The following is a 24367-nucleotide window of genomic DNA, read 5'->3' on the forward strand; positions in this document are numbered from 1 at the left end:
ATCTTAAAGCTGAAACTTTATTAAATCTTGATGGCGGATTGATAAGGCCGAATTTCTATCGGTTCCTTTTTATTGTGGAGACGGAGAAGGATGACAGAGGTAAATTGCTCTTTTAATTAAACCAATGCATGGAAGGAAATTGCTGTCTGAATATGGTCTCAGAGATGGGGCTTGTGACAGTTGCCTGGAAACTTCAATCTGTCCACATTTGTTCCAGATCACAGTTTTGAGATAAAGTTTAATAAAAAAATTGTGCCAATGAAAGCCTACCCTTTCACATCCACCACCACCACAATGCGACAGAACAGCGGAGGAAGCCTTGTGTTTAACATGTATCTCGCAGGTACAGTTTTGTGGGTAAAAGGAGAAATATTGCTAAAATTATTGAAAGAGAACAGGGCGAGACAAGGGGTCTGCGGATGCATGATGCGCACCATTGCAGCTGTCTGTGACTTTTCCATCTTGAACGCATGTCCTCTTTTGTCGGAAATCGGATATCCTTTTTCCTGGACGCGTTTCCTGACCTCACTGCTGAAGTTAGCCAGAAAATCTGGGCAAATAGGCTACATCGAGCAGCAACAAAAGAAAGCTCATATTATTTAACCTCTTTTAGAGAAAATTATTATTTACAAACACGTTGCATTTAGATGTTTCTCTAACTTTATCACAAAATAGGGAGAAATATTAGTGCATCTCTTTTGCTGTTTGTATAGTGCATGCATTTCAAGAGGCTTTTAGAATATGAAATATTTATAGGTTCATTTTAATTGCCAAAATGTAAACGTTTTCTTCCAGACCATACGGGAAATCTACTGAAGGAAAGCAAAAGCTCCTCTTGGACCCCAATCAACACAGGCGTACAAAAAGGTGAGTCTTGCAAATAAATGTAATAAATTGAATTATGTTTTGACAGATTATTGCTAAACAAAAAGACGTAATAAAGGGTCATTAATACTATCTCTATAGCTTATATGTTCTTGGTTGTATTGTATTGATTTACCCTAACATCGTATATGTATTTTGCAATATTTTAGACATATTTCTGATTTATTTTATGTTTATGGGTAGGCCTACTTCATCAGATTTACACAAATTTTTTCCACAAAGGATATTAATAAGAAAGGGTCTGTTTTTATGTTCACCCCACATTTATACATAATATACTTTTGTTGCATTTTAGGAAGTGGACAAATCCAGCTATGGCAATTTCTTCTGGAGCTGCTGTCAGACAGCGCTAATATGTCATGCATCGCCTGGGAGGGGACCAATGGAGAGTTTAAATTGATAGACCCGGACGAGGTGGCCAGACGGTGGGGGGAACGCAAGAGTAAACCCAACATGAACTATGACAAACTGAGCCGAGCTCTGCGCTATTACTACGACAAGAACATCATGACCAAGGTGCACGGAAAGCGCTACGCTTACAAATTTGACTTTAACGGCCTGGCACAAGTGTGCCAGCCCTCTTCCACCGAACAAGCGATTTATAAGTTCCAGAGTAACTTCGCTCCCATCCAGATTTCAGGCATTTCCAAACTCAATCTGGTTGCTCCAGGTGTTGGTCCGTCAGGGTTCTCCTACTGGCCCGGATCTCCTCCAGCCCTCTACCACAGCCACAACTTGCAACCACCAGGACCCTTCGGTGCCATGTCTGCGTCGCATTTAAGTTGCGTTAACAATATCAGTTTAAATAACTTGAATAATATAAATAATCACTATAACTGATATATATATATATATATATATATATATATATATATATATATATATATATATATATATATATATATATATTCAGTTTACACCGCAGATGATACTTTAAACAAGACATAAGTCTAAACAATCAATAAACACAAAATTCGAGTAAAAGTGAGAGTTAGAAAAAGCTATACACTGGCGGCCAAAAGTTTGGAATAATGTTCAGGTTTTGTTCTTATTGAAATAAATTGGTACTTTTATTCACCAAAGTGGCATTCAACTGATCATAATGTATAGTCAGGACATTAATAACGTGAAAATTACTATTACAATTTGAAAATAATGATAAAAAAAATAATAAAAATAAATAAATAAAAATAAGAGATTCAAAGAGTTCTCATCAAAAAATCCTCCATGTGCAGCAATGACAGCTTTGCAGATCCTTGACATTCCAGCTGTCAGTTTGTCCAGATACTCAGGTGACATTTCACCCCAAATTCCTGTAGCACTTGCCATAGATGTGGCTGTCTTGTCCGGCACTTCTCACGCACCTTACAGTCTAGATGATCCCACAAAAGCTCAATGGTGTTAAGATCCATAACACTCTTGTCCAATGTCTGTGTTTCTTTGCCCACTCTAACCTTTTCTTTTAGATTTCTGTTTCAAAAGTGGCTTTTTCTTTGCAATTCTTCCCATAAGGCCTGCACCCCTGAGTCTTCTCTTTACTGCTGTACATGAAACTGGTGTTGAGCGGGTAGAATTCAATGAAGCTGTCAGCTGAGGACATGTGAAACAAGCCGTTTCTTTTTTTGCCATTTTTGACCTAATATTGATCTTAAGACATGCCAGTCTATTGCATACTGTGGCAACTCAAAAACAAACACAAAGACAATGTTAAGCTTCATTTAACGAACCAAATAGCTTTCAACTGTGTTTGATATAATGGCAAGTGATTTTCTAGTACCAAATTAGAAATTTAGCATGATTACTCAAGGATAATGTGTTGGAGTGATGGCTGCTGGAAATGGGGCCTGTCTGGATCAAAAATGACTTTTTTTCAAATAGTGATGGTGCTGTTTATACATCAGTAATGTCCTGACTATACTTTGTGATGAGCTGAATGCCACTTTTGTGAATTAAAGTGCCGATTTTCTTCCGAAACAGCAAAATTTGTACATTATTCCAAACTTTTGGCCGCCAATGTATATATATTTTGTTAACTGTGGATCGCTAAAGCGGCTAGCCTATGATAAGAAAGCAATTTAGCGCCATCTTATGGATAACAAACAATATCATCAACCCAGTTGCGTTCGTCATTTTGCATCAATTCAAATTTGTTTTGCCTGAATTTCGTAAAATGTTTAATTCAATAAGTTAATTCAAGAAACGTATAAACTATTTCATCAAAGTCTAACTTTAATACATTATTGAAAGGTAAACATAAATGATACAATTAACGTAGGCTTAATGCTGGAGATTAGTCTTCATGGTTCGAGAACAAATGCTAAATAGCCGTGAAAAGCAAAGCTGGTAAAATAAAGTGTGTGTATTCGGATGCTGCACTTCTGTAATTGAGCAAATTAGTAGCCTATGCAACGCTAATACGCACTGATATATGATCATTTATTTAACGCCGATGAAAGTCTGTGTCTGAACATTGGGCATAAAAAAGCGAAATCGAGTGAATCGTAAAGAATAGCAGTGATCATATTTTTCGTGTGGTTCATACACGTAGGGATTCACGGGTTCTTGCCCATGCCCATGTCACTTTTCTTTTTGGTATGTTGATTATTTGGCTACATAATGTATTTTGCCTGGAAAAAAATATTATCAATTAACAAAAGGTCTTATTTATCTTTTGTGTTTGTGTGTGTGTGTCTAACGAATCTTAATGTGGGGTTCATAAAATTATTTTATTTGTATTTATTTAATATATATATATATATATATATATATATATATATATATATATATATATATATATATATATATTATTATTATTATTATTATTATTATTATTATTATTATGAAAAATGCAAAAACGTGTCACATTGTGGGGCCTACCAAAGGTCCCCAGGAGGAAATGCCATACGAAGTAAACATAGGCTACTAATGTTTAAAAAAAAAAAAAAAAAAACAATATATATATATATATATATATATATATATATATATATATATATATATATATATATATATATATATATATATATATATATATATTTGAAGGTTAGGGATAGGATTAGGGGACAGAAATATCATAAACGCACAATAGAAGTCAAAGGAAATTCCCCAACCTTATTAAAATAAACAAAACTAATTGTGTGTGTGTGTACTTACTTGACTATACAGTTTGAAAGAAACTTTTATATCAGGAGGAAACCTCCCTTTGGAAACATTTTGGGATGTCCTTATTTGAAAAAAAAAACAAAAAAAGAAAAAAAAAGTTTTTATATTTTCTGTTAGGGTAATTATAATAAGCTATGGTATGTGCTTATTCAGATAGCTGCGCAAAGACGTGTGTGTGTCTGTTGCGCAACTCCTCGCTGTACAATTCTGCAGTCAAGACACAAGATGGCACCATGTAGCTATATTAATTATGGGACTCATAATCATGAGAGCACTACAGTTATGTTTCCCATAAGAAAATTGTTTCAAGGTGTACATATATCAATATTCGAATACAAACAACCTAAGAAAACTCTAAGAAATAATTTCTAAACATTTCCTATAACATACGGAGAATAAATAAACAATATACAGTATATCCAAATGGCAATGCGTTTCAATATTAGTTTGTGGTTTCCTTATTCATTTGGCTAGTTTCTTATATGTTGTGAAATGTGAGGAATTTCTCCAGCATTGCTCTGTATTGTGAGGAGACCTCAGTGTGATCTGCCTGTCAACAGCACCTCGAATGGGCCTGCCATTATGGCAAGAATTGTTTGCACTGTTACACAGGACATATTTAAAATACAGCTCTGGCCTGACTTACATGAAATGATTGGTGTATCTCTTCAGCCAAGGCTTCATCTTTATCTGAGTGTAGCTGAGATAAATGACAAGTAAAGCAGTCTCACAGTTTCTAAATCCAGTTCACAGTAATCAAAGATTAGATATTTAAACTGTAAATATAGCTTATGAGCCAAAATAATCAATAAAGAAAGGCACATTTATGTGTATGCACATTTTGCAGAAATGTGCCTTTCGTTAATTGACTCTTTGCCTTTTCTACTTTCAAAGCTTTGTCATTATTTAAAGAATTTCACATACTGTACATGATAGTGTGTGGGTTAAGACATACTGCATTGGAGAGATTGCCCCAGAAAAGCAGAGATGGACAAGAACAGGATAGAATGAGTCTTCATGTACATACTTACATAACAGTTAACCAGCATGTTGTTGCAAGACAGAAAATTGGCACACAAATGGAACAGGTAGGTATCTACAGGTAGGAAGCCAATAAAGAAGTGGATCATTGATGCACTATATAAATCATGCAATATAATGATTGCATACCAGTTGGACTTAGGTCATTATTACTAACACAATGCTCATTTAAGAAAAAAAAAATAAATTATTATTACTTAAAAAAAGTAATCTTATTTGTATGAGGTAGAGAGGAGACAGAAAATATAAAACTTTACAACAAAGACCTCCTAATCTATAAATAAGGTCTGCCCTCCGTAGGTCTCCTCAGTACTCCCTGAGCTAAATCACTTTTATAATAAGCTCTCCTGAGCTGTAGTGCATGTGTCATTGAGTAGGTGGAGAACGTATAAGAGGTAATCTGGATATCATCCGTGCTAAGTAGAATGCATCAGCGTTTGCATAACATGCAGGTGGGTGGAGAACATTTCCACCAATCTCTTCTGCCCTAAAGCATGAAACAAATCAAGCATATCAAAACAGGTCTTACTTTATTTCTCCATTATAGGTTACCTACTTTATTTACAGTAAATGGTTTAAAGCACTAGATAAAAAAAAACAAAACAAAACAAAAAAAAAAAAAACACAAAAAAACCAACAGTGCTTTAGTTACTAACAACACCGTTTATAAACATGGTGCCATGGGTGAGTAATCATTGCTATCACAGTGGGTCAGGAATAAATGCTAAGATTATAGCAAGTTTAAGATCAGTCAGTGTGGGTTACCCTAAAAACAACTGAAATCAGTGTGAAACATGCTTTCTGGTAAACACAAGACTCTGTGACAGGAGGGAAGTGTTGCCCCCTAGAGAACTTTAATGAGCATTTTTGTTTGAATCTCTCTGTGTGATCCAGTGACTACCTCCCAACCAGTGGGTTGTTCTGAATGCTTCATCATTCAAATCAGTCACAGAACGCCCATTCTGCCTCTAAATATAGTCAACAACCTCTCTCACCCTCCCCCACAGGGAAAGTGTAAAAATAATGAAACCATGCCAGTGGCTTATAATTCTACCTCAATCTTAGTAATAAAATGCTGAGGTTTTCAGTTTGTTTTGTATTTTTATACGTTTTTGTTGTTGTTTAGATATTTCTGAATAAGGTGAAATCATTAACGCTGTATCCTGTAATAGGCCTACCATTCATTTATTACATTGATTTTAAGGATCAGTGTGTAATATCTTGTTTACAATATTCTTTATTATTCATGCTCAAATGTAATGCACAGGAATGGTTCTTCTTATCAGGTACTCTGGTGAGGTCATGAGGGTTTTGTATAACTATGTGTTGTCCGTTACGTAAATCATCTTGTTTAGACAATACCCAGCATAAACAAGTAGGATGCAGCTCTTTTTTGTTTCAAAGAAAGTAAATAATATAACATTGAGCTAAAACATCCATTTGGCTGTTTATGAACAGAGATGTGCCATCATTTATTTGTTCATGTCCTGACCTGGTCATGGGAAAATACAGACTTGTCTCCATTTAAGACCCACCAACAGAGTAATACTGACACTTTGATCTTCTACCCAAGATAACCTATTTCCACTAATCTGGGATCATTTAGTGGAAAGTGTTAAGTAAAGCTTCTCATATATAGCCAGGGCAGAGTGTCAAAAGGTCAAAATTACAGGGATTCCTGAAGAAAGCCTGCTGACAGATTAAAGAACAGTTTTACAAATTACAAAAAAGGAACTAATCTCTGAGCTTGGCACTCCATTCATGGTCTCTGTGTAATGCTGTCCAGTTGAAACAAACTAAAAGTGTCACTTGTTTACTGACGTTTCAGAAATTCTGTCTCTTGAATCAGTACTTGCAATATGAAATATTGAGACAACAGACAGAACATATTGTGGCATCTATGGTAAACTCTAATATACTGTTTATATATATATATATATACAGTTGTGCTCAAAAGTTTGCATACCCTTGGAGAATTGGTAACATATGTACCATTTTTAAAGAAAACATGAGTGAGCAGGCAAAACACATTTCTTTTATTTCTTATAGGAGTTAATGGGAATAAACTGTAGGTTATAACAGAATGGCACAATCATAAAACAAAACATGGCAACAAAGATAAAAGTGAAATGACCCCTGTTCAAAAGTCTGCATACCCTTAGTTCTTTATACTGTGTGTTGCCCCCTTTAGCATCAATGACAGCGTGCAGTCTTTTGTAATAGTTGTCTATGAGGCCCCAAATTCTTGCAGGTGGTATAGCTGCCCATTCGTCTTAGAAAATGCCTCCAGGTCATGCAAAGTCTTTGGTCGTCTTGAATGAACCGCACGTTTGAGATCTCCCCAGAGTGGCTCGATGATATTAAGGTCAGGAGACTGTGATGACCACTCCAGAAACTTCACCTTTTTCTGCTGTAACCATTGGAGGGTCAACTTGGCCTTGTGCTTAGGGTCATTGTCATGCTGGAAAGTCCAAGAGCGTCCCATGCACAGCTTTCGTGCAGAAGAATGCAAATTGTCTGCCAGTATTTTCTGATAACATGCTGCATTCATCTTGCCATCAATTTTCACAAGATTCCCCATGCCTTTAGAGCTCACACACCCCCAAAACATCAATGAGCTACCACCATGCTTCACAGTGGGGATGGTATTCTTTTCACTACAGGCCTTGTTGACCCCTCTACAAACATAGCGCTTATGGTTGTGACCATAAAGCTCTAATTTGGTCTCGTCACTCCGAATTACAGTGTGAGGTGTGTCAAGGTGTTATCGGGCATATTGTAACCGGGCTTTTTTGTGGCATTGGCACAGTAAAGGCTTCTTTCTGGCAACTCAATGGTATTGTTGTATTGTGCTCCTTGAAACAACCACACTGTCTTTTTCCAGAGCAGCCTGTATTTCTCATGAGGTTACCTGTGGGTTTTTCTTTGTATCCCGAACAATTCTTCTGGCAGTTGTGGCTGAAATCTTTCTTTGTCTACCTGACCTTGGCTTGGTATCAAAAGATCTCCGAATTTTCCACTTCTTAATAAGTGATTGAACAGTACTGACTGGCATTTTCAAGGCTTTAGATATCTTTTTATTTCCTTTTCCATCTTTATAAAGTTCCATTACCTTGTTACGCAGGTCTTTTGACAGTACTTTTCTGCTCCCCATGGCTCAGTATCTAGCCTGCTCAGTACATCCATGTGAAAGCTAACAAACTCATTGACTATTTATACACAGACACTAATTGCAATTTAAAAAGCTACAGGTGTGGAAAATTAACCTTTAACTGCCATTTAAACCTGTGTGTGTCACCTTGTGTGTCTGTAACAAGGCCAAACATTCAAGGGTATGTAAACTTTTAATCAGGGCCATTTGGGTGATTTCTGTTATCATTATGATTTAAAAAGGAGCCAAACAACTATGTGATAATAAATGTCTTCATATGATCACTATCCTTAAATAAAAGACAGTTTTTTTGCATGATCAGTCATATTTTCAAAATCAATGCCAAAATGCAAACTTTTGAGCACAACTGTATATATATATATATATATATATATATATATATATATATATATATATATATATATATATATATATACACAGTTGTGCTCAAAAGTTTGCATACCCTGGCAGAAATTGTGACATTTTGGCATTGATATATATATATATATATATATATATATATATATATATATATATATATATATATATATATATATATTATATGATTCAGCCATATACACCGATCAGCCACAACATTAAAACTACCTGCCTAATATTGTGTAGGTTCCCCTCGTGCCGGCAAAACAGCTCTGACCCGTTGATGCATGGACTCCACGAGACCTCTGAAGGTGTCCTGTGGTATCTGGCACCAAGACTTTAGCAGCAGATCCTTTACGTCCTGTAAGTTGTGAGGTGGGTCCTCCATGGATCGGACTTGTTGGTCCAGCACATCCCATAGATGCTCAATCAGATTGAGATCTGGGGAATTCGGAGGCCAAGTCAACACCTTGAACTTTTTGTCATGTTCCTCAAACCACTCCTGAACAATTTTTGCAGTGTGTCAGGGCACATTATCCTGCTGAAATTGGCCACTTCCATCAGGGAATACTGTTGCCATGAAGGGGTGTACATGGTCTGCAACAATCTTTAGGTAGGTGGTACGTGTCAAAGTAACATCCACACGAATATCAGGACCCAAAATTTCCCAGCAGAACATTGCCCAGGGCATCACACTGCCTCCGCCCGCCTGCCTTCTTCCCATAGTGCATCCTGCTGCCATCTCTTCCCCAGGTAAACAACACACATGCACCTGGCTGTCCACATGATATAAAAGAAAACGTGATTTATCAGACCAGACCACCTTCTTCCATTGCTCTATGGTCCAGTTCTGATGCTCATGTACCCATTGTAGGTGCTATTGGCAGTGGACAGGGGTCATGCAAGCTACGATGCACTGTGTGTTCTGACACCTTTCTATCATGGCCAGCATTAAGTTTTTCATCAATTTGTGCTACAGTAGCTCTTCTGTGGGATCAGACCAGATGGGCTAGCCTTCGCTCTCCACGCACATCAATGAGCCTTGGGTGCCCATGACCTTGTTGCCGGTTCACTGGTTGTCCTTCCTTGGACCACTTTTGGTAGGTACTAACCACTGCATACCGGGAACACCCCACGAGACCTGCTGTTTTGGAGATGCTCTGACCCAGTTGTCTAGCCGTCACAATTTAGCCCTTGTCTCAGATCCTTATGCTTGCCCATTTTTCCTATTTCCAACACATAAAATTCAAGAACTTGTTCACTTGCTGCCTAATATATCCCACCCCTTGTCAGGTGCCATTGTAACGAGATAATAAATGCTATTCACTTCACCTGTTGTGGCTGATCAGTGTGTGTGTGTGTGTGTATATATATATATATATATATATATATATATATATATATATATATATATATATATATATATATTCAGCCAGTTAGTTGACATATTACTTGAAAAATTCAGACAAACATTTTTTAAACATTCAGAAGTTGTTGGATCAAATGTCATATCAACTTGATTAACAACTTAATTATTAGAAGTGTAGCAGACTCTATATATCTGAATGTATTATTGTGTGCTATTTGAATGTATATTATTACATCGCTGCAACTGGCAAATAAAAATGAGTTGGGCCAATCAAATTTCATTAGAACCACTGAAGATATTTAAAGATTTCATGGGATGACATGCAGACCTGTGGATCTTGCAAAAGTATCTATTACATATTTCCTTGGTTAGTCACAAACAATTTTACAGTATTGTTGTTCTTAACTTTTTCTGTCAGGAAATACAGAATATGATTAGTTTAAAATAAGTTCTTTAACTGCTTTATTGTCCAGTTAGCAGCCATATATATATGTACAGGGTTGGGAGGATTACTTTTGAAATGTATTCCACTACAGATTACAGAATACATGCTGTAAAATGTCATTTGTAACATATTCAGTTAGATTACTCAAGATCAGTAACGTATTCTAAATACTTTGGATTACTTCTTCAGCACTGGTAGATTTTTTCACTTGTTTTGACATAAAAACTCTGCAAGTACAGTAAGACAAAATACACATGTTAAAAATACATTCTCTGAAAAACCTAAATATCTTATGCAGTGTTGTTTCTAAAACAAGATCAATCTAATTGATCTTGTTTTAAGGATTTTTAGATATTTTTACAGGAAAAAAATAAAATAAAATTATTATCAAGAATATGATTTTTGCCCTAATATCAAAGGTCTTACTAGACCTTACTAAAATATGATCGTGCCTGGTAACGTGCATGTAAAATGGCTAGAAATAGCATTTTAGCTTAGCGTAAAGCTGACAATTTACACAAGGTTTATTTCTATTTCTTCTGCTCCAAACTTACTTCAAACTTACTTCTCTGTCTGTTCGTATGAATGTAACACATCATAAGAAAGTGTTTCAAATGCATTTTGGATCGCATCATTTATATATATAAATGTTTTCCACCTGAAAGGACTAAATATTAAATGAAACAAATGACAATAAAATGCAAAGTAATCTCTTCAGTAATCAAAATACTTTTTGAATGTAACTGTATTCTAATTACCAATGATTTAAATTGTAACTGTAGTGGAATACAGTTACTTATATTTTGTATTTTAAATACGTATTCCCGTTACTTGTATTTCATTACTCCCCAACCCTGTATATATATATATATATATATATATATATATATATATATATATATATATATATATATATATATACACACACACACACACTGGTGGCCAAATGTTTGGAATAATGTACAGATTTTGCTGTTTCGGAAGGAAATTTGTATTTTAATTCACCAAAGTGGCATTAAACTGATCACAAAGTATAGTCAGGACATTACTGATGTAAAAAACAGCACCATCACTATTTGAAAAAAGTCATTTTTCATCAAATCTAGACAGGCCCCATTTCCAGCAGCCATCACTCCAACACATTATCCTTGAGTAATCATGCCAAATTGCTCATTTGTTTCTGGAAAATCACTTGTCATTATATCAAACACAGTTGAAAGCTATTTGGTTCGTTAAATGAAGCTTAACATTGTCTTTGTTTGTTTTGTTTTGAGTTGCTACAGTATGCAAAAGACTGGCATGTCTTAAGGTCAATATTAGGTAAAAAATGGCAAAAAAGAAACAGCTTTCTCTAGAAACTCATCAGTCAATCATTGTTTTGAGGAATGAAGGCTATACAATGCTTGAAATTGCCAAAAAACTGAAGATTTCATACAAAGGTGTGCACTACAGTCTTCAAAGACAAAGGACAACTGGCTCTGACAAGGACAGAAAGAGATGTGGAAGGCCAGATACAACTAAACAAAAGGATAAGTACATCAGAGTCTCTAGTTTGAGAAACAGACGCCTCACATGTCCTCAGCTGACAGCTTCATTGAATTCTACTTGCTCAACACCAGTTTCATGTACAACAGTAAAAAGAAGACTCAGGGGTGCAGGCCTTATGGGAAGAATAGCAAAGAAAAAGCTGCTTTTCAAACAGAAAAACAAAAAGAAAAGGTTAGATTGGACAAAGCAACACAGACATTGGACAACAGACAATTGGAAAAGAGTGTTATGGATCTTAACCCCATTGAGCTTTTGTGGGATCATCTAGACTGTAAGGTGCGTGAGAAGTGCCCGACAAGACAGCCACATCTATGGCAAGTGCTACAGGAATTTGGGGTGAAATGTCACCTGAGGATCTGGAAAAACTGACAGCTAGAATGCCAAAGATCTGCAAATCTGTCATTGCTGCACATGGAGGATTTTGTGATGAGAAATCTTTGAAGTAGTTTATGAAGTTCTGAATTTTGTTTTCAAATTGTAATAGTAATTTTTCACGTTATTAATGTCCTGACTATAGATTGTGATCATATGAATGCCACTTTAGTGACTAAAAGTAGCAATTTCTTTCCATAAGAGCAAAATCTGTACATTATTCCAAACTTTTGGCTGCCAGTGTATTAATATATATATATATATATATATATATATATATATATATATATATATATATATATATATATATGAAGATTTTTAGAAGAATATTTTAACTCTGTAGGTCCATTCAGTGCAAGTGAATGGTGACCAGGCATTTGTAGCTCCAAAAAGGGGACTAAGTCAGCATTAACATAATCCATAAGACTTCAGTGGTTAAATCAGTCTTCTGCAGTGATCCAGTTGGTTTTGGGTGAAAACAGACGGAAATGTAACTCCTTTTTCACTGTACATTTTGACAGCAGTCTCCTTGGCGATCATGATTTCAAGCTTTCAATGCATCAAGGTTTAAATTATTATCATGCGTAGAGGCTGCAATAGCAAGATGTACAGTGACTTTTTTTTATATTTCGGTCTGTTCACCCAAAACCAACTGGATCGCTTCAGAAGACATGGATTAAACCACTGGAGTCTTATGGATTACCTTTATGGTGACTTTATCTCCTTTTTGGAGCTTCAAAGTTCTGGCCATCATTCACTTGCATTGTATGGACCTACAGAGTTGAGATAAAAATCCTAAAAATCTTCGTTTGTGTTCTGCAGAAGAAAGAAAGGCAAACACATCTGGGATGGCATGAGGGCGAGTAAACGATGGGAGATTTTTTGGGTGAACTATTCCATTAAAAGGAGTTACAAGAACTCTAACACGAGTTGATTGCGTGCAACTCGAATCCACTCGAGAACATAGAAAAGCCTTATTGACGTATTTGTAACTATTCCTGTGATGTGCTTGTGGCCAGACTCTACTTGAAGACAAAGTGTGTGCGGTTCCGTAGTGCTGTGAATGAAAATAGAGTGCGTGCGAGCGGTCTTGCAGTTACTATAGCGACAGACAAGAGAGACTGAAACTCCAGTTCACATGTATTCCGCTGACCCAGAGAAACCCCTCTCACACACTGCAGCAAATTCCGGCCAATCAACTGTAAGATCATTCGTGTCAAGTGTTTTATTCACAAATTCTGAGAGACCATCTCATTCTTGCTTTCAGATGAACGGGACTGGCTGGTGATGGAAAATACAATACAGCAGAAAATAAAGACGTAGCCTTCTGAATTGACCTTTACAGTGAAGCCGTAAGCAGAATTGATCCATCTTTAAATTAATCTATCAATATTAATTAAAAGGGACAGCTTTTACAACTTACAAGGCCTAAAAAGGATAGCCAACCCGCTTATTAAGCAATCATTTAGACATGACGTAAATCTCGTAGCGCTTTTTTGCAATACAAAAATAATTTAAAAAAAAGTGATTAGAATGCCTCAGAACCACAGTCGATTAACTGAGATTTAAGATTTAAGATTTTTTTTTTTTTTTTTTTTTTTTGAGAATTCAGAGACTGATTGAACAATGTTAAGATCAGCCGAAGTTGTAGTGCAAAGCTCATTTGGATGCTAAATATAATCTTATAATCTTTTGCCAAATGACACGAGGTCAGTAGCATTAATAAGCCTGATGAATGCAGTATGCATCAACATAACCAGTCAGACTGGGATTTATTTAATAAAAAATAAATAAATAACAATAAAATAAACTCCAAGCATTAGTTCCCCCCCCCCCCCCCCTCAAACCAATGTAAATCAAAATAGCCTATTAGTCGTTTCTTAAGACCATACATATTGGCACATAGAAAATCTGATAAACGGAAAATGTTTTTAAGTTTCAGGTTCAGAATGAATGTCTGTCAATAGAGCCTGAACACAAACAGGTCAGCACCTTGGATAGTTCCATTCACATCTCTTCAAAATTATAGCTTTTATCCTCCCGAGACAGCAAATGCCACTGTTTTTAAGTCTGCGTGTATCTTGAAGACTTCGGACCATTTTGCAATACCAAAAATTGGCAATAAATAAATAAATAAGAATAACAATAATAAAATAAATAAATAATAAAATAAAAATAAACATTTAATTATAATAAAAATAAAAATGCTGTAAAAATGTATAAATGATTAGTCCTATCTAAAATTCTAAAAACTCTGTTTTCTTTCTGGCGCTCGGGAGGATAGTAAACGATGACCCAGTAATGAGATTGACAACTAAGTGGAATAAACGTTGGTATGTTTTCACCTTCCCTTTTTATGACTGTGGATAACAGTTTAAAATTACAGCAACTGTACAGATACAAATCTTTATGGCATGCATTATCTGCAGCTCAACCGGTGAAGCCATTTTGACTATTACAAATCACTACACCGGGGGTATTTAATACTGTTAAGACAAATCCACCAGAACGGTGACAAAAAAATGGATAAACCATTACAATTTAGCAGTCACTCAAGTAGAGTTGATTACAATCATATTCAATCCATCCGTAGCAATCATCATATTGACTGCTGCTCAGATTATGATCACACTAACGGTCCAGTTAACTTGCATCCTTCTTGGAATCCCCTTCGTTTTTTAAGTCTTGAAAAACCTCCGTGAAAAAGTGCGGATCTACATTAATCTGCAGCATTTTGCCACTCAGTTTATCGATGACATCCAAAGAACGTTCCCAGAAAACGTCCTTATTGGTCTCGATCATGAAGGGCTTGATAGGGTAAGAAATCTCGTTCCCTATGTATGAATACGCCAGATAGAGGCAGGTCAGAAAGGTCCCGTGGAGTTCACGTGGATTGTCAACATCATCGGTCACCGTTTCCCTACAGAGCAGATAGACGAACACGAGACTGGCGGGCGTGATGAACCCGTGGTCCTGCCAGCCTTGCAACAGAAGAGTCCTGTCCACGTTTCGGAACCAGAAAATGACCTCGTTTGGACGGAGTTCCTTGAGTTTGAAGCATCGTTTGCATACAAATTCTGCCAAACAGTGGAGCAGCTCCCCGGTGGAGGCCTGAACGATCACGCGTCTCGGGGAGATGAGCGAACGGCTGCTGGGCTGTTTCTGAACCGAAACTAGTTGCTTTGCTTTTGGAGATAGCTGGTCCTGATCGAGATGAAGCTTCAGTTGGGTGGGAACCGTAGGGATGGGCACAGCAAGAGGTCCATTTTTCGTTTTTCGATCGGTGTTGGTCGACTGTTGCGATTTCTTCAAGTTCTCATGGTTGAGATGTTCGACCTGACAGTCGCTGGTCGGTGATGGTAGTGGAAGAGGATTTGGAGTAACTTTCTTAGCACTTTTCTTCTTAGATGATGCAGTAACCAGCCGTTTAAACGTGAGAGTAGACACGAACACCGACTGTTTCTTAAGGCTCTTCTCTATTTTCCCGTTGGTTTCGTTCACTGGCTTACCTCCCTCGTCCAGAACGGTCTCCTTGCTTAATATTGGGGATATCGAGAGCACAGTCCCCATATCGGAGGAGCGCGCGACGCGCGACAAAAATTATATTAAACGGCCCTGTACGCGAGGAGACGTCGCAACAGAGTTTGAGTTTATCAGGTTACACTTCAAGTTCCATTTGAGTTGTCAAACAGGCTACCTAGTTAAGGGGCTGACAGCCCATCAAAGATGTTCAGAGGAAATTTCAGAGCTGGCAGACACTCCCTCTACTCCTGCAGTAGTGACTGCAACCCAGTCCTGCATTGCCTACCTCAACTAAGGGGATTTGTAGTGAGCCAAACCAATCTGACATCAGCCTCTGTTAACTGGGATTATCCTATTGCGTCTGTGTAATTAGCCAGCCTCGGGGCTACAGAAGAAGACTGACAGGCTAAAGCGCCAATGGAAACAAATGTCTGTGTACACATTTTCACTTCACAAGGTAGCTATAGCATTTTTAGACTGTGTGAGCCAATCATAGCTCTGCTATTCCCAGACTGGTTACAGTTCTCTCCTAAGATGCTCTATTTTACCCACTTAGCACTGAAATAGTTCACATTACCCAAATTAAAAAGATTAATAGTGCCTATTTTGAGTAAATCATGTGCCACATGTCCATCCTGTTGTAAAAGGTGATGCTTGAGTTTTTGTTTACACACAGACAACTAAAGAATGGTCTAATTTCACTCAGTTTTAAAAATCATATAAATACATAAGGCCCACATTTTTTTTGTAACCCTATGAAACTCAGTAAAACAAATATCTGAAATGGATAGGCAAGTTTTTTTAATTTTTTTAAAGGTGCACTCAGTAACTTTTTGCTCCTGTCATCTTTGACTTACAGTGACACCTAGTGGTGTGGATGCAGCATCATTCAAACTTCAGCTGTTTTCAGTTACAGATGCCATTGTGGAAATTCACTATTCACAATCAGCCATGATTCATTTAATCCAAGAGTGAAAGTGTTCAATAACAAGATGGTGACTGAGATTAAGCGAGTAGTATTCAGTTGTGATTCTAAAATGGCAGCCCCCATGATGGCACCCCTGCCCAATGTAGAATTAAGCAGCTTTTATAAGGTTACTGATATGACTAAAGTCCTCATCTTATGTGAGTGGTCATGATTTTATACATGTGTTTCAAAATTACAATTAATTTCTTTAGGAGTTAAACTTTTTTAATGTGGAAACAAATTACTGAATGCACCTTTAAATTGAATACCAAATTGTTTGCTCTGTGAAGGTTAGAAGATGCACAAGTTGTCTTTAAAGGAATGTTCCAGGTTCAATACAAGGTAAGCTCAATCATCATTTACATATTATTGATGACCACAACAATAATTTGTCCCTCATTTATAAAAAATAAAATAAATAAATGAAGGCGCTTACAATGGAAGTGAATGGGGCCAGTCCATTAACGCTAAAATACACAATGTTTCAAAAGTATAGCCACAAGATGCAAACATTATACATGTTAACATGATTTTAGTGTGACAAAATCTCTTACTCAAATTTATCTGTGTAAAGTTATATTCAATATAAATTTGTTGTCATGACGACGAAATGACATAATCCCTGTTTTGGATATAACTTTACGCAGGAAAGGTTAGCAAGCAAAAATAATGTTAACACGTATAATGTTTAAGTTTTGTGGCTATACTTTTGAAACTTTGTGTATTTTAATGTTTTTGGACTGGCCCAATTCACTTCCATTGTAAGTGCCATAATGTAACTGCAATTGTTGCTTGCTTTTTTATTTTGTATTTTTTTAATAAACGAGGGATGAGTATTAATAATGTTTTGTGTCAACCAACATCACGCCACATATACTGTTATTGAGCTTAACTTGTTTTGAATCCAGAACATTCCATTTTAATATTTCCATGATATAAGGGGAAGAAACGCAAATTCATCCCAGGAACAAGTTGTTGCACCTTATGTTTAATCAAAATCATGTTTAAATCAAAATGAGCTTAATCAGTTCTGGATATATTTACTGTTTTAATGTTCAATATACTGTACAACATAGTCCATTTACTGCCAATCATGTCGATTTGTGCAGTTGTCGTTTACAGCCTGGAACTGAACTTCTAATCTTACAAAGGATATAAGAAAACATAACCAAATACAGTCCTAATCTGAAATTCCCAATCCTTGTTCCTGTGTTCTTGTTCTTAAATCAAGCCAAATGGTCTTTGTCTGCTAGCAACTGACCCCTGCTGATCTTCCATCTGTGGCTCTGCTGAATGACAAAATAACTTGTCTGATCACAACAGCTAGCATGACAGACAATCTTATGGTTAAATGGTTAAAGGAATATTCTGGGTTAAATACAAGTTAAGCTCAAATGACAGCATTAATGGCAAATTGATAATCAGCATGAAAAAATATATTTAGACTCGCCCCTCTTTTTCTTTAAAAAAGTAAAGGATCAGAGGCACTTACATTGGAAGTAATTGAGGCCAATCCGTAAACGTTAAATTTCTCACTTTTTCAAAAGTATAGCCGCAAGACGTAAACAATATGAGCGTTAACATCTATTTAGTGTGAAAAATTGCTTACTAACCTTTTCTGTGTAGTTATTTCCCATTTTACATCTTCGTTGCATGACGTAACGCTGTAAACCCTAAAATGACCAAAATGTTAAACAACTTTACATAAGTTTCACATTTCTGCCTTTACCACCCCCCCAAACAAAATTTGACCCATTCACTTCCATTGTAAGTGCCTCGCTGTTACCTCAATTGTTGTTGTTGTTGTTGTTGTTTTTTTTTTGTAAAGTCTAAATTTTTTTTTGTAATCAACATCAACTTTATGCCTCAAATGCTGTCGATTCAGCTTAACTTGAATTGAACCCTGAATATCGTGATCCTATTATCCTTTACAATAAACAATGACACTACTCATATTGTCATGAAAATATGACATTTTATAATGCAGATGGGGGAGAATGAACCATTTTGGGTCCTGCTTCTAAAGTGAACCCAAAATATACTCTTAAAACACAAAGAATCTATGTTTGTATAACAGTGCCACATAATGCAGTGCCATGCTGATGGATCATCTGACAGTGCTTGCAGTAGGCTACTGTAGACGTCTCTGTTGATGAATATGCAGGCAGAGGATTATGAATATTCCCCTCTTGCATCAGCATGTAGGCCCTTACATAACTTGGTGTGAAAGGTAATCTGTGTCTGGAGGGAAAAATAGAGTCCCTTTTCTCTCTTTCTCGGTCTTCTAACAAGTACATTTGTACTGAAGTACAAGGTCTGAGGACCTGATCTAAGTGATTCAACCAACTTTATAAACATAGTGGCTCTTTGCCAAGTTTTTCCAATATTAAAGTAGTTAATTAGAGACATAAATCAGTGGTGTTGTAAAGTAACGGTTGTGAGGCAACTGTTGGAGAGGAAGCACTCGCTGAGAGCCGAGAGCAAAGATATGAAGGTTACTTCTCAGATTTACAGCTAATTCTTTCACACATTCTTTCCCAGAACATTCTTAAATAAAGCCAGATGATATAGCAGTTAAATAAAATCTGCTCAGTATCAATGTCCTAATTTGTGCTTTTTATTTATGACTGCTCTTAGTTTTACATAAGCTCACGTCTAGTCATTGCCTGGGCTGCCACCGTGTGGTCTGTTGGATAAAATACAATCTACAAAACAAAGTTATTTTGATGTAAAATGAGACACACTGTCGACACCAGAAATCTACCAAATACAGAATTCTTTTTTTAATTATTATTATAATGTTGCTTAAAATGAACTTATGAATAATTACTATGTTGTAAAGTTCTAATATCAAAATATATATTGGAAAAGTAGACTTTTCATAATGAAAAAATAAAAATAAAAATAAAATAAAATCTCTGATCTCTTGATAAAATCACTGGTACAACCTCTCTGTTGAAATATATATCCTTTCTATCGCAAAGTATCTGAAGCAGATTTCAGTTAATTTAATCACATTTAATTTAGCAAGGACAGAAGAGGGCACCATCTACTCAGTCAAGTGTGTGGAAGAAGTGAAAAATCCTGATGATAGGGAGTGCTGATGATAGCTCCTGTCAACAACACCCTTCAGCACCTCAGACTAATATTTAATAACCCTAGGCAAGAGCTGGCGAAATTATACACCCTCGGGTCCCTATCTGTCTAATATACTCCCTCATGACAGAATCCTGCTGTCAGCTGAGACACCGCTGCCAAAAGCAAAATGTCTCAACAAATGCTGACTATACCTCCCCAGCTGTTAGCAGAGGAAAGAGCTCTTCATATGAAGGACAACCATTTATGCAATTTTTCCACATTTAGGAGGAAATTCTTGGAACAAGAACCATTAAATTTAAAGATGTTAAAAACAGGGCAGTTTGAGGAACTGTGTAATACGGATTTTAAAAAAATTTCAGTGCTCGCACAATTGTGTGTATTGACCTTATTCACAATAGCGCCATCTTTGACTTTTAATAGGGAATGACAACGAGGCTGTGAGGGATAGATGTACAGTCTCTTCAATGGACTGTACAACAGTTTAAAGTGTTTTTGGATTGTTTCGCGGACAAACATTGAAAAAATATCTTTCAAAAAGAACATTCAGTATACAAAGAACTCCAGACAACATGAGTTGTGGAATATCCGATGCGATCAAGGAGCTTTTTACAGCTTTATACCGTGTGTGCTATTGAAGAGATGGTAAGTCTATTCCTCACAGTCTTGTTGTCATTCCCATTAAAAATCAATGATGGCGCTGCCGTGAATAAGGTCTATAGTATAAATATGATTCTAGCACATTAATTATAAAACATGTGAAGGCATTTATAGAACTGTATGTATGACTAATCCATGCCATTGACAATGAAGATAAAAACTCAAAGGACTCAACTGTGTCATTGTTCACAATAAGCTGTGGCCTGTTTCATTCCTCACTTTGCCCTGTGAAGCACACAGCGCTGAAGAAAAGAATTTGTCCACCTCTTTGTTGTAGGTCACATCAAAAGCAAACACAGAGATCATGTTGCTGCTCTTATCACAGGGTTGTCCATCAGGACTCCAGAAAGGGCTTAGCAGCACAGCCAGGGGCAGGTGGGCGGCAAAGCAAATCACAGATACTGCAGCTGGACAACACTGAGCGATAAAACACACGGGCCCTAAGAGACACACACACAGGAGAATAGCTTATGAAAAAAATAGTTCATGTTCAAACAGATAGAATGACATGCACAAAAACACAGACAAAACAAGATACAAGAAACACTATAGATATGCACTCTCACTATATGTCTCACCATAAAGACATGCTGATGCATTGATTTTGGGTGAATAAAATGCTGATCCAAGAACATAGGCTATTAAAAATAAGTAAAACCTATACTAAAATGTTTATTAAAACTATGCAGGTTTTATATAGGCAAAGACCAAGCAATGATAACAAAAATAAATCATATATGCTATGTATGCTCAGTAGCCAAAGTTTCTAGAAAGAACAGAAAAGGGAATATTGGTACAGTGGTGTATATTTATAAATAAATAAATGCTGCCTTGCATAGTAGCAACAATGAAAATGTACCATACTGTAACAGCTGAGCTGACAACTTGGTCTATCCTTACTAGGTCAGAAAAGGAAGACCAAACATCACAGGCTAATACAAATAAAGGCTTAATATGACAAACACTGCATTGGCTGAACTCTCTTGAACACAGACACACCTGCCTTTGATTAAAGCCTGCTGCTTCAAAGCCATGCACAGTGTGACGTGGTATAGACCTGTCATGCAAACAAACCTGACACTGTTTAACTGGCCTGCTATCTATTGAAAGGCCTGCTTGTTTTTATCAAAAGCTGAATGAAATGAGATGGCATCTGCTACCTCAGGAAAATGAGGGGAAGAAATCTGTAACGGCAATGCAAAGCTCCAGTTATAAAGCTGTTGTTGCGAGCGCACAACGTCGCTTCGTTGACTATGGCGTTTTTTCCATAAGTTTTGTCGCAGCGAATATCTTTATAAGAAATGCAGCAAAGATTACAAATGCGATATATATTAAAATCTTCATTGCCGCATATCTTTTAGAAGTTTTTAATTTTTGGGTTTTGTAAAAAAGAAAAACTCAATAAGATGTGCTACTGGACCACTGATATATAAATCAGTGTACATGACCCAAGCTGGCATTTAATGGCGGCTGGAAAACCAGCTTTAACCTTTCATGTGTAGGGTCTAAATTCCTCTGCAGTGCGCCCTGGAGTGAGTTATTTTTGCACGTGACACTGCACAGCCAGTAGAGGGGGGCAGAATGTAGACGAGTATTTTTGAAAATGTTATTTTCATTTTTGATTTCTTGTCATAAAAAAATACTGTATATAATCTAGTAAACGTGAAAAAATGGGTTATGTCTGCTGTACTGTTTTTGTTTTATTTGATTTTGTTTTTATAACTGTAAAAAAACTAATGAATAAATAATATCAGCAGTCCGGTTTGCCTATACACTGTTTGACATCTCAGACATTGTGTGTGTGTGTGTGTGACAACGCTAATGTAAACAAACTTGGCTGTGTGCATTGAATAATCACGCTCGATCAGCATGTTTTCAGTGTGAGTATACGAGCTTTGAACTGTTATTGTGGTGCTTTTGTGATAGTTTGGCTGACTGTTTCAGAAAACAAACATATTATATGCCCGAGAAGACTGTTTGAGTTGCTGTTTGTGTGAATGAAAACCGCATCCGCACCTAATCAGCATGGGAAGATCATGTTTAAATATAATGGCTGTGCATATTCAAGCTGTGAACCGTTATTGTGGTACTTTGGTGACAATTTGGCTGTTTGTTACATAAAATAAACATGTGCTTGAAAAGACTCTTTGAGTAGTTGTTTGTTTGACGAATGACAGCCGCTACTAATGTAAACAAATGGCAGCATGCATCGGAGGAAGATTGCATTTGATGTATTGACTGTGCGTATAAGAGCTCTAAACTTTTTATCGTGATACTTTGGTGATGAGTTGGATGTATGAATATAAAATAAACTTAATTTGTGGTTTAAAAGACTGCATGAGTAACTGTTTGAGCGAATATAAATAACAGACGCTTGACCAGCGCAGCCTGCGCGAAAGCCGATTTGAATCTGGCAGCTTGTAATGTAACTGGCTGTTGCAGAAACACATATGTGTGACGTTACTCCGCGGGGCCCAGTTATTAACCGTAAGAGTTAATGTGCATTTCCGCCACCTACTGGACTGGAGTGTGGAGTGAAAAAATTTATATTCAGTATACTGTGTATATATATATATATATATATATATATATATATATATGCACCACATAAGCTAAAACCGCTACTGCCTTAAGGTGCACTCAGATTTCAGTGCCCATTGTACAAAGGGGCCTAGGTTTGTTCCTGGCAGGCAGCAGATGCGCTAACCCCACCACCACCCTTATCCTAACTGCCATTTTGTAAATATTTTGGGAAATGCATCTTTTAATTGTCTCTGGTTTTGTAAATATTTGGTGTATTTATTCTTTGTTATGCACATGTATTTTCAGTATTTATTATGTGTTATATTATCAATTTTGTGTAGTATTAAGGGGCCGTGGTCACTCTAATTTAGGTGAAGGAAGCAGGTGTGTCAGGAGAGCGGAAGGGAAGCAGTTTTTAGACTGTGCATGTGAATGTGCTAGCATGGAACATGTTCTTTGGAATTTCCTGTAATGTGAAGCTTATATGGAATTCTTTGATTGTTTTGTCAAAATAAAATGAACACTTGACATACATCAACTGAGCCGCTCTCTTTTGTTTAGTGGCATGATTTGGCCACTACATTAAGTCTAAGAACTCCCTGGATTACTGGATTGTGTATCGAAGATGCTGAAACGGCTGTGTGATGATCTCGAACAGCAGAAGATGGATGGAATTCATTGTTCATCGTGAGTAACCCGCCAGTTGGCATATGTATTTGATCAAGCTGTTTGCTTACTGTGGAATCAAACATTAAAAGACTCAAAGTTACAAAATGTTTGCTAATTATACAAAAGCAACAATGAACAAAGCTTGAAAATGGTTGCAAATCCAGAAATAAAGAACCGTTGCGTTAAAACGTGTCTTAAATGCAGAGAGAAAACTGCATGGAAACATTGAAACGATTACATCAGATCATAAGAAAGTAAATGAATGAGAAAATGTGTCAAGTAATGCAAAGAAAATTATTTCCAAAATGAAAACAATCAAGTCAGAATGAATAAACTCATGGAAACAACGCTTTGAAAATTTAAATATGGCTGATGATTCTTAAAGCACCGACATGTCTGCTCCAAACCTAAAATCATTAAGTGCAATGCGTAGGGGAAAGCTTGGGTCATGCACTCGCAGAATGAATGAAATAAGAACTTTCATGGATGCAAATGAAAGTTTTGATACTGTGAATGAGTGTCTTGAGGATTTTAAAATGGCATTAAAAGAATTTAATGATCTTCATGAATCTGTACAAA

At 36.5% G+C, this 24367-nt stretch overlaps 2 protein-coding genes across 3 annotated transcripts in view; one reads left to right on the plus strand and one right to left on the minus strand.

The window, feature by feature from the left end:
- The first annotated feature begins 542 nt into the window (after nt 1-542).
- The window catches only part of fev (FEV transcription factor, ETS family member), a 312131-nt gene continuing 288306 nt past the window's right edge, over nt 543-24367 (plus strand). Inside the window, exons 1-2 of one of the 2 annotated variants that reach the window (XR_007898427.1) lie at nt 543-867; nt 1181-2177. Coding sequence is in view for 1 of the 2 variants with exons in the window: in XM_051710069.1 (XP_051566029.1) it covers nt 1240-1725 (486 nt within the window). In the remaining variant the exon portion in view is untranslated. Of the gene's footprint in view, nt 868-1180; nt 3609-24367 lie in introns of those variants that run through there. The other variant, XM_051710069.1, reaches the window with a different exon arrangement.
- Nucleotides 14174-17301, minus strand: cdk5r2b (cyclin-dependent kinase 5, regulatory subunit 2b (p39)). Its single transcript, XM_051710053.1, has one exon. The coding sequence runs from the start codon at nt 15919-15921 to the stop codon at nt 14995-14997; it is 927 nt and encodes a 308-aa protein (XP_051566013.1). The 5' UTR covers nt 15922-17301; the 3' UTR covers nt 14174-14994.

Source organism: Myxocyprinus asiaticus, chromosome 11, assembly GCF_019703515.2.
Source record: "Myxocyprinus asiaticus isolate MX2 ecotype Aquarium Trade chromosome 11, UBuf_Myxa_2, whole genome shotgun sequence".
NCBI lineage: Eukaryota > Metazoa > Chordata > Actinopteri > Cypriniformes > Catostomidae > Myxocyprinus > Myxocyprinus asiaticus.

Bases quoted from the DNA above. Each gene is read 5' to 3' on its own strand.
- cdk5r2b (XM_051710053.1), bottom strand. From the start codon at position 15,921: ATGGGGACTGTGCTCTCGATATCCCCAATATTAAGCAAGGAGACCGTT.